The 12,229-nt window shown below is 36.8% G+C and overlaps 1 protein-coding gene across 1 annotated transcript; it reads right to left on the minus strand.

The window, feature by feature from the left end:
* Positions 1-373: 373 nt before the first annotated feature.
* ptx3b (pentraxin 3, long b) lies at positions 374-3,661 on the minus strand. Its single transcript, XM_055201716.2, has 3 exons — positions 3,347-3,661; positions 1,246-1,797; positions 374-1,157 (listed from the first exon to the last, which is right to left on the minus strand). The coding sequence occupies exons 1-3, from the start codon at positions 3,477-3,479 to the stop codon at positions 541-543; spliced, it is 1,302 nt and encodes a 433-aa protein (XP_055057691.2). The 5' UTR covers positions 3,480-3,661; the 3' UTR covers positions 374-540.
* Between the last annotated feature and the right edge of the window lie 8,568 nt (positions 3,662-12,229).

Consider the following 12,229-nt stretch of genomic DNA (forward strand, 5'->3'; position numbering starts at 1 on the left):
CATGTATTATGGTTAAAACAAATGTTTTGTAGAGATTTGCTGCGTTTGTACCAGCTATCATGGCAACCCCTAACTGCACAAATTATGCCGGTCTTCCTGGATTTTATAATAAACATTAAAAAGCCAGTCAAAATGGCACACTTGTGTCCCTCGCAATACAACTACCATTAGCTTTAGTGGCTCACCGTAAGTCTTACACAAAGAAGCTCAAAGTCACATTTACGTCAAAAATAAGGTGGATACTCTGTGTTGGAACAACCGAAAAGCAGATATGCTATTTGTAGTCCATTAATAAGGCTTGGTGAATCAAACCCCTAAAATTATTATCTTTTATCTAATGTCATTTTCAAGTTAATGCAATTATCTGCTTACTGCATTGTTTAAAAAAGAATAAACCCTATAGCTTTTGTGGCTTTAGTGTTTTAAGTTTTCATAGCATCTGCAGTGTCCGTACAAAATCATTGAGGTCCGTACAAAATCAAAAAAATATACAAAATAGTAGTTTTAAGGCATACTGTATTAGCCTCATAGAGTTCAGTATCAGTTGATATATTGAGCGCCTCCATGCGGAATGATCTCTGACACTCCCCATCCGATCAGATTCCCGAGGTTATCGCAGGATCCTTCTGGATTGGCGTACTCTCTAATCCTTTCTGCTTCCAGCACACGGCTCCACATGTTCACCCCTGTCATCTTTCCTGTGAAAGCGACCGAAGAGTCCAGATCCTTGAAACTTCCAGACCGGCTACGCTCCTGTCCCAGAAGGACGAATCCATCTCCAGGCAATACGCGGCCCTCGGCTACTCCCGGGACACAGGCGACTTTCTCTCCGTTCATCCACAGAGACGCCAGCCCCTGTTTTGAGCTCCAAGTTGCACACACGTGTCCCCACTGCCCATCTGTTACTATGCCTTGAGCTTCCACCCGATTTGTCTCACCGCCCACCGTGAGCATCAAAGAACGCCTAGCCAAAAGAAGCTGGAGCTCTTGTGGCTTCTTCCTGGTGCCGTAAGAGAAAAGCACCGTTCTGTCCAGGGCCTGAGTCACCTTGACCCACAGGCAGATTGTAAATGATTGTAAGGAGAAGGAGATGGACGGGGTCACCTCTGCAAAGATGTGTTTGGAGCGCATTGGAAATAAGATCGCCATTTCACAGCCTTGAATAAGAGAAAAAAAAGCAAGAAATGAAAGATTCATGATGGCATGCAAAGTTGGTAGTTCAAGTATATGTTTGCTGAAACACACCTGAGGGCAGATAACGGTGCGAAGTTGCTCTTTGGAAAAAGGCCAGCTGGGTATTTACCGTTTGGAGATCTGCCGCGGTGGCCACTAGGGCTCTCTCTAGCTTCCCACCATCCGCACTACTTGCGTCTTGCTCTTTTGGATATGTGGCCACTTTCGTGACCACTTGACCCAAACCTGCTCCTTGCAGGAAGCTGCTTTCAAGTTTGGTTAGACGGGTGACCTGGGTTCTGCCGAACTGAATAAGCTGCTTAAGTTTGTCATTTGTCTGGGCTTGATACTTATCTGTGGCCTCTTTAAGCTGCTTCATGGCTCGGTCCAGCTTGAGGTTCATCTGGTCGCTTACACATTTGCAGCTGTTCTCTATGGATTGGACACATGCTTTGTTGTTGTTAGAAATGTACTTGAGCTCTTTCCGTATGACGTTCATCTCTCCAATCATATCTTCGCTGTGCTGCAAGAGCACGTTTTCTTTCATCTGAGAGTCTTCCGTCATGATAAACAGTTTGTCCCAGCGTGTGAGGTCTTGTGACTGACAGGGAGTTTGGGTGGGTCCTGCAGTGAAGAGAAAAGATGCACATTTTATTATTTTCTTCCTAAGGTATTGATATGCAAATACACTCATAATGTTTTACATGGATTGTAATTGTAATCCTTTGTTCTTAATCAGCACAAGTTCAGCCTAACCATACACTGTAAAATATTTCTGTAGAAATTAAAGTATTACTGGGTATTACTGGCAACTAGCTGCCAGTAACTTACTGTAGATTTAACATTTATGTTATTTACTGGCAACAGTTTTTTTAAAGTTAAATGAACTTGAAACATTGAATCAGTCTTTATCTTCTACAGTAAGTTACTGGCAACCAGCTGCATAATTACAGCTAATTTTTACAGTGTACTAACTTAACTCTCAGTGAATAACCTTGTTATGAATCATCTGGTTTATAAGTTCAAACACCAGTCTTGGGTTTTCATGCTGATGGAAACGTTTACACATGTCAAATGGCATAAAACCTGACAATACCTATAGCTTTGGGTCATGATATGATGCTTTAACACTCACAGATGTATTATCAGATTTAAGTGAATTTCTTAAACTTTCTATAATTTCTATAAATACTTTATTTCATGTAAATTATTATGGATATAGCTTTTATTTATGCCAGGGGTTTCCTAAATTCTAGGACCCACCTAGTGAGGTATCTTTCTAATCCAATAAAATATTTTAAATGGCAATATGAAGAAAAAACATACAATTTTGTTCTCTTTTTGTAAATGGCCCTATAGTGTCACTAGGGTGGTACCTTTTCAAAAGTACCTCAAAGGTACATATTGTACCAAATCTATACACACGTTATACAGTATACTCTTAAATGGTAAGACCTTTTAAAAGCTTGGGACCACTTTTTGACTTTTTTTTAAAGTGAAGTACAATGTAGCTTTAGTTGTCCTTGTATCAATGAAACATTAGTTTAACTGCAATACCAAAATACTTTATGGTATATTATTAAAACCCTTGTCATTGCTAGTCATTAAATGCACTAAACTCTTGTGAAGTGACTTTGTATGACCCTCCGTAACTCTCTGTGCGACCCACAAGTGACCCACAGTTTAAAAAAAAACATGTTTTATAAAAATAGTGAAAAAACATTATGGACAGCTTCAAGTATTTACGGAATATATTTGTTAACTCAATGGTTCTCAAACTTTTAGGTGTCACCCCCCCTTCCCCCTTGTATAGGATGCCTCCTTTCACCACCCCCTAAGAAAATTCATAACATAAAACAATTTCCAACTTAAAATTTAAATAAAACGAAACATATTAAATTATACAATGTAGTGCTGTTGGTTGTTACGGACCGGTAGCTATATTTTTAAAGGTTTAAAGGTAAATTAATGTATTTTATAAAATGTCATAAAACTGGCCCCCCGGCACAATCTCATTCCCGCCCCCTAGTTTGGGAACCACTTCAGCTAATTAAAAAAATTATATACACAAACAACAAAGCAACAATTTGAAATGTCTGAAATAAGAGACATTTAGGTACTCGCTATACCATAGATAAAAATGAAAGATGAAAAAAACGAAAGAGATACTTACTTGGCTGGCGTTCCCCATTAGCGATGGCATTATAGTAGGAATCAAGATAATCCTCTCCATATTCATAACCAAATACATTCTCACTCAAAAAGCAAGACAGACAGAGAGCCAACACAGCCCGGGGTGCATACATTATGATGCCTTTATGTTTGTCTGATTCTGAATGTAATCAGATTAACTGTCAGTAAATCAGATGTCCTATGGCCACTAACTCCCTTGTGGCTTCTTCCTGTGTTGTTACTGAACAATCTCTTGGCCAGCAGCCCTCACCGAGCATCGGATCTGCATAAAACTTCACTGAGGGTTTGAAGCCAAGCGGGCTCTTTTAAACTCATATGTGATGTACTCATGTGTCACAGCCTCTGCTGTTGATTGGGCCCGAAATTATTATGGGGGAGTGGAAAAGGAAAGAAAGGGGCTGGATCTCCCTTTTCTGAAAGTCTGTCTCAGGTGAATGCACAAGATTAGGAAGAGAAACTTGGATAGAGATGTGATACTACAGAAGTGGTAACCTTTGAAGTATGATGATATTAAAGTCGCAGTGGTAGTGGGGGTCATTTTTATATTGCTTTTGCCTTGGCAGAAATTGTTGAGGTTAACTAGAGACTCTAGTTAGTGACAAATTTTGTATATTATTAAACCACATATGCAAGAAATCTATATGAAGGCTGCGTCCGAAACCGCCTACTTCCATACTATATAGTAGGTAAAAAAGCGACGAGAGTACGAATTCAAAGTATTCCAAAAACAGTAGGCGAAATGTACCCGGATGAACTACTACTTCCGGCTAGATCCCAAAGGTTCATTTGATGGACACTTTGCTATCCCGTGAGCCACTGGGAGAGAAGTTATCCAACGAAGAAGACAAAAATGTTCAAAAGCAGTAACGCGAGTCTATTCAGATACAAATACATATATTAAGCAGCTGTCCCTTGTGGTTAAATTGCGCTAGTCTAACATCATACCAGTTAACGAGTAACTTGTTATGACGACGGATGTCACGTGATATTTCAACATTGCGAATGTAGTATGTCCGAATTCATTCATACTATACATATTCATACGATATAGACGGTTTCATCAGACGCACGTGATACACGTCTGGATCCGAACTTTACTTCCGGTTTCGTTTTTTTAATGGCCTGACTAGTTGCTAAACTGATCTCTTGAAAAAATGCCTCGTCGAAAATAACAAATGTTTTGGTTTCCTAGGTAATCTATGTGTTTTTTTTTTTTTGCTTGTTATATAAATAAACTACGTTTAAAGAACTTTGTTGTTATTTATTATTAGCGGAGTTTACCGGAAGTTACATGCGGACCGTGACAGCCGCTTGTTTATGTTGTTACTGCTGAAACCGTCTATATAACATACTTTTTTAAAAAACGGCCGATGAGTATTTAATCTAATTCAGTACATAATGTCACAGTATGCAATATCAGACACAGCCTATATGAACTTTGTATAGCATTTGGAGGCCATTATGTGGATAAAGTATGGAAATCCTCTACATTTTTAACTGGAACTCTGTCCACCCTTAAAATTGACTCCATGGTCCAGTTTTCACCCCTGGCTATTGCTATGCTCTTGGATCATTAACAAATCTTGTAAATATTAACACTGGGTTCATTAGAGCATCAACTTTTCTCTGATTTGAGTTTAAAGGATTTGATTCGAGAAAAGCCTGCATGAATCAAATTGCGCAAACCAACTCATATGACAAAACCTTTACATCTGCTTTCTTTGGGCCAGCACTAAACTTGTGTTGGATTGACTTGTCGTTGAGACCCTTAGGCCACATTGTTAATAATAATACAAACAACATAATAAACACAACAAAACAATGAAGTAATATAATCGCTCAGGTCTCTATCATTGATACTTTTGAAGAAGAATTTAAACACATTTTCTGTGAAAAAGAAACTTGCTAGAAAGTAAAGTGTATTCAAGTGAATAATGTGTATTCAAAATAAAATAAAATACAGCTGAATAGATTGAATGCATGAGAATGAGAAATGCGTTAAATATTCAGACATGTTTTCTTGCTTTACATCTTAAGATTGTGTTGCCCTAATACATACTGAAATAACTATGAGAAGATTATATTGTTTATTTCTCAGTATAAATTAGATATAGTCCATTTAAATGTTCATCCCACTGCTCATGAGCAGGGAGAATTAAAGCAAATAATTTATTGAAGGGAGGACAAACTTATAAAAATAAAAATATCCCTCGTCTGGGGTGTGTCTGTAGTTTCCAATACGCTGTATTAATGTGAGTGACAGAAATAGCATTGTTTATAATAGATTTAAATTTAAAGTCTACTCTCATTTGTGGCCATATGAGTGCTTAAACAGAATAGTGCCTGGACATTTGAAGGCGGTTTCCTGGACAGGGTTTCGGTTAATCCAGGACTAGGCCTTATTAATATTAGGTAATTTAAGAAGTTTTTACAAACAGAAAAAACACTACAGGTGTGCATCTCCAGACAATGTCAACAAAATATGTTATTGTTAAACAGGGTGTTTTTATATAGCAGCGCAAACATGCATTTTAATCTGGGACTACCATAAGCCCTTTCTGGGAAACCACCCCTTGGACTTTAAAAAATTAAACTTCAATTAAATTATTTAATTATATAAAGTTTTTTATTTAGTTATTTATTTAGATCAAAGCAATATAAAAAACACCATGATTAAATTGTTAAGGACTCTTTTACTCTTTTTCACCATGACCTATTGTTTACAATCTTTCATGATTGAATCATACTTTTAATTGTTTCATAAAATATAAGTATATATAGATATGAAACCTGTTGTCATTTTAAGATTTAAAAATTGAAAAAAACTATATATATATAAACTGAAAAATATAGATAAACAAAACCATGCATTGTTTAAAATGTTTTATTGTAGCGTTTGCCCAGTAGAAAACCGTTCGGTTGATAAAAGCTCTGGCATAACAATTTATCAGTTAAACTGATTTTGATTAAATTGATAAACTTTTTGATTTTGCAAAAGTGCCAAGAGAAATATGCACATAAATATTTAACAAAATGAAGAGTTTGGTTCCAAAACGCGATAAACACCTTTTTTTAGTAGTTGACACCAAAATCAGTATTGTGGAGGGTCGGTATTAAAAAGTAAATTCTTAATTAAATGCAAAATCCGATATCCGCCGTGTTTTTCTGTCATCTTTTCTCCATTTCTTCCAAAACGTGACAAACGCCAGTCCTCCTTCTCTGCAGAATGCAATAAATCCGCTCAACAAATCACAGGGCACCATTTCACACATTGTAAACAAAAATGGGGGTGCGTTGAATACACACAGAATCCTAGTTTTCCTCATCTTCTTTTTACTTTATGATCAACAAACAAACAAAAACAAAATAATACTTTTGATGGCATCGATAAACCTGTGGTGGTTTTCTGTGGCGGTGAAGAAACATAAGCCATCAAAATCTAATAATTTACTTGAGAGGCACTCGGGCGAAGGAAAAATGCCTTCTGTTGCTTGTTCTCACACGACAGCATTAAGCTTCTGTCATGCTAACACATTGACTCCAGAGAATCTTATGAAAAACTTTACAATATTTTACTCAAAGTCAAGAAAAATCGAGCAGGACCAAAATATTTTACAGCTGATCACTGTCAAAAAAGTTAAGTAAGTGTTTTAATTTATGCCATTAATGTTTATTTTTAAATCAGTGCATACCACTAGTCAACTAAATGAATATAACACGGCAAAGCTGAATGCACATTTATATATTGATTCAATAGATTTATAGCATTTGCGGAAAAAATAATCAATTTGTATAATAAATCTTTGAAAATCTAATTATGGATTTGAATTTTTATTGTTATTATAACCTAAAGATTCTATGTGAAAGTTTGTAACAGAAAATAATGGTTTTCATCTTGTCACTTTCTTGGTATAAAAAACACATTTTTACCCAAATTAGTCAAAATGGATTTATTGCGTTTTGGAACCAAGCTCTTCAAATATCTGCTCACAACCTTAATGAGTATGTGAGTTGCCTGCCAAAGTACATTCTATTAATAGCTTCAATTTTAATATTTATGTATTTATTACATATTTTTTTATATTAGTTTGGCTTCTTTTATGTATGTTAACATTGTTATAAAACAAATTAAACAATTATAAAACATATCAACAAGAAAAATAGGTTTTGAGACTTAATATAGCCCTCCAGATGGTTTAGACCAGTGGTTCTCAAATTGGGGGCCGGGGCCGCGGGATGGTGCTAGGGGGGCCCCAGTTTTATGACTTTTATAAAATACATTAATTTATCATGAATTTTGTGTAATTCAATAAAAAAATAAGGCTACTAATCAACAGCACTACTTTGTATAATTTAATGTTTTGTTTAATTAAAATGTTACGTTTGAGAACAATTTTTTTCATAAATTTTCTTTGGGGGGCCGCAAAGGTATGCACCATACACAAGGGGGGCCGCACACTGAAAAGTTTGAGAACCACTGGTTTAGACAAAACTTTAGGATGCCATTATTAAACAGAATGTATTTTTGTAAGGCCTGAGCTGAAATGTAACTTATCAGGTTTAGGAGCTGTCATAAGTTTTCAGTATGCAAAAAAACAACAACCCAGAAATTCAGAGAATCAGTCGTTAAACTAAATGTTTATGAAATCACATCAGGGTTTTATCATCTGCTGGCAGAAGTTAAGCTTCATACAATCCTCCTTCTTATCAGTTTAATGTTTTTGAGGGTTTACGTTTATGTTACATAGAAATCAAGGTATGGTCATCATATGTGATCTCTTGCTGGTTATAGTTGAGAACAGAGTGCTTTCAGTCAAAAAACAAAATTGAGAACATGTGGCGATGGAAATATTTACACTGTGCCTTCTGGGGGGTGAGGTGGGATTTATACTCAATCATGAACATGAACTGAGCAACACCAGATCTGAGCTATAAATGCTTTTTAGATTATGACAGGAAATGAGCTTTCTGCAGGTGTCCTATGACACTACATCTTATTGCAGCAATGCAGCAAAGACACACATGGGTTTAAAGGCCAAGTCTATTAACCTATAATAAGGGACCTGTAACGTATACCAGAGAGATGCTGCAAATATGAAAATATATGATCTAGCAAGGAACTTAAATACAGAGCAGGGATAGTAAATGTTATACACCTTTCTGGTTTCAGCCCACACCTCATTTAAAGTGTCTCACCTTCGCCTCCCCACACACATTAGAGAATGGAAATTGACTTCAGGGTTAGGAACTGTGGAGCATTGAGGAGAGAGGTAAGGGACAACAGCAGCAGTTTGTATGTTTTCTGCCAGGGCTCAGTGAGGTCAATCTTTGTTATTTCTGCTGTTTGTCACTGCCACAGGATTTGGGAAATCATTACCATGCAAAGAAAACATAGCTGGTTCTGTTTTCCCAAAAGAAACACATTTGCACAGTGGTACACTAGCAGCCAATCAAATTTGCTTAGGTGGAGATTTCTGGGAATAAAAGCACCTAAGGAATCATAAGCATTATTCAGGTGAAGGAAACTTGTGAACTGTAAAATCATACACAGAAACATGCAGATTTAGGCTGTATAAACAGAGCTGGATACAAGAAAAACATTGAGGTGACAACTGGTACCAATATCAGGGAGCTGCGCAAGGCCTGCAACACAAACTGTAAATGTAAAACAGTCTATTGTTTGGTTTTATTACAGCAATGTTGTCATTTCCTTTCCATTGATGGGGTTTTAGAGATATACAAGATGTTTCCTGTACATTATACTGTAGCGTGTGCACAGACAACATGAAAACTGTCAACAAATCAAAAATCATCTTGCACACCTTTGCTATACTTTAAACGAAATTTGCATTGGATGACTATATTGCCGATTTTGCACTGAGATCCCTAGAAAGGATTCATACGAACCCTCACAGAGTTCAACTATGGAGTATGTTCTCCCCTGAAGCGATGAGGTGAAACTAACCAGATCCCAGTTGTGCCATTTAAGCTCGGCAGATCTGGAGTACATTATACATCCCGCAGTCTCTGACAGATAGGATGAATAATCACCGGATTAAAATGTCCCAGTGAGTGATTTATGGAAAAAGAAGCGGCAAGATGTTCCTCCACAGAACATTTGGTTTATTCTCTGCTATTCAGATGTCAATGGTACATTGTATGTGTGAGAGAATATGATATGTTAAACTTATGGTAGCTTAAATGCCAGTCCGGCTGAACGGATTATCTCTATTTTGACATGCTAAAGACAACGATTTGGTTTAGTAGACTGCATAGAATAAGGTGCATAAATCAGCTCTCTCTAAAGCATATGGATCCTTTTACATGACAGTAGATATGTATGCAATCCTTAATTTAAATGTTGACAAGCACAAGTTTCAAGTCACAAACATTACATTTGCATGTAAATGAAGCACCAGTGAAGCACCTGTGTAGAACCATATAGTGCTATGTAGAAGCATATTTGGTGCTATAGTGGTTCTATATGGCACCTATATGGTTCTACACAGGTGCTTCACCGGTGCTATATGGCACTAAAAACGGTTCTTCTATGATTACGATCCAAAGCAACAGTTTTGGTTCTATATAGCACCGTTTGTTTTTTTAGAGTGTACACTGTAAAAAGTTACATCTGCTCTACTAAAACTTACTTTAGTTGGTACACCTAAACAATTAAGTTTTATAAACTTTTATTTTCTCACTTCAAGTGAAAATTTGAAGGTCAAAAAACTTAAATTACTTTAATTGGTAACACCTAAAATATTAAAAAATGTTAACTACACTTTTTATATTTAAAGTAAGAAAATGTAAGATGAAAAAACTATATATATACAATTGGTTAAGTATATATATATATATTTAGGGATGCACCGAATCCAGATTTTTTAGGTTCGGCCGAATCCCGAATCCACCGTTTAAGATTCGGCCGAATCCGAAACCGAATACCGAACCCTACTCGCATCCTTATTCCAACACAGTAAAACACATTAATGAAGTAAAAAACGTCCACAGCAGTGTATTTTTCATTTTATTTAATTTTAACTGTACATTATGCCAGGATGACAAGTTGGAAAAACTATTTTGACAATTACCATAAGCCTATGCATAATGAAAGCGATGCGTTGCGACACGCTCGTTTTCCAATAAGCAAGCAGCTCCGCGCTGAAAACTATATTTAACTTTGAGTGAGAAGCTCCGCTCGTCAATGTCAGTCTTCACACGGCCGTCCAATTACAGTGGAGGAGGGGCGGGACATTACCACAGCAACCAACCGGCTCAGCTGAAGCATCACAGCTACCAAGCGCTCGGCTGAAAAACAGCTGGCATTTGGGGTCCTCAAGGCGTTTTCAGCGGTGTTTAAAAGTTTTGGTGTGTCCAGCTGACCGAAAGAAAAAGCTCATCTCCACGTCAGCACCCGATGCGTGTAATCAACGGCTGCGTGACGTCGACCAGCGTAGCGCAAGCCTAGGGTTCGGTTCGGTGGAAAAAAAATCTAGGATTCGTCCGAACCCGAACCCCGCCAAAAAGCCCAGTATTCGGCCGAATCCGAAACCGAATCCTGGATTCGGTGCATCCCTAATATATATATATATATATATATATATATATATATATATATATATACTTAACCAATTGAATAAATTTTCAAGTTGATCCAAAATATACATAATTATTTATTACATTTATATTTAAGTATATTAAGGACATAGAATTGCTAAAATGACAGGACATTTTGTTTGGATCTTGTATAGGGCTGCACGATAAATTGCATGCGATAATTATGCGCATCTCGTCGGTAAAGATAGTTCCTTAATTTGTAATAAATCGCCATCACCTGCTTTCAGATGGAGCAGCATTTACTACACAAAGCAGTCCCTGGCAAACTGGGCCATATCGCATACATATCGTAGACGATACGTCTGTGATAATTAATTAATGCGAAATTGCCCCGATTCTCAGTGAACTTCGGCTCTTTGTGGTGGATGCCGCTCCATCTGAGAGAGATGCGCATGACGGTCGCGTGCGATTTATCGCGCAGCCCTAATCTTGTTTACTGTGTTGCTCATGATGACTTGCAACATGCATTTCACAAAAACAACCACAGACAAATTGAAAAAGGATCTCAACATATTGAAAAATATGATACACTATTCATGCATTCAATTAAAAATAACCGTTCTGTGAAAACAGGTGTTGCACAACGCAAACGCCTGTAAATTTCTCTGAAAGAAATATTTTGCAGATTTAAAAATAAAATGCTAAAATAAATCCATCAAATTATATTCAATCAATCTATAAAAGAACTTTGTTTCATATGAGTTAGTGCTATTATGAAATATGAACTATGTATAATGTGGCACAAGTTAGGGGGATGGTTCGCCCAGAAGTGGGAATTGTCTTCATTTCTTCACTCTCATGATGTTGCAGGCCTGTGTAAGTTTCTTTGTTCTGATAAACACGAAGGAAGACATTTTGAGGAATGTTTCTATCTGAACTCATTATGAGCCCTATTCACTTCCATAGTAGGAAAAGAGAATATAATGGAAGTGAATGGGGCCCATTAACAGTTTGGTTACAAACTTTCCTCAAAATATTTTCATTCGTATCCATCAGAACAAAGAAATTTATACAGGCTTGTAGCAATGTCAAAACATGAGGGTGAGTAGATGATGACATAGTTTTCATTTTGGGGCGAACTATCCCTTTAAGGTCTTGTATACCTAATTATTTACATCATAAGCAAATTAAATGGTATATAAGCACTGGTATAAAAAAAATGTATCAAAAACGACTCTTTAAGCAAATCCAAACATTAAGCCAAATAACGTGTCCCTAGAATTAAAAGTCTAATCTGACCACACGT

Source organism: Misgurnus anguillicaudatus, chromosome 2, assembly GCF_027580225.2.
Source record: "Misgurnus anguillicaudatus chromosome 2, ASM2758022v2, whole genome shotgun sequence".
NCBI classification, from domain to species: domain Eukaryota; kingdom Metazoa; phylum Chordata; class Actinopteri; order Cypriniformes; family Cobitidae; genus Misgurnus; species Misgurnus anguillicaudatus.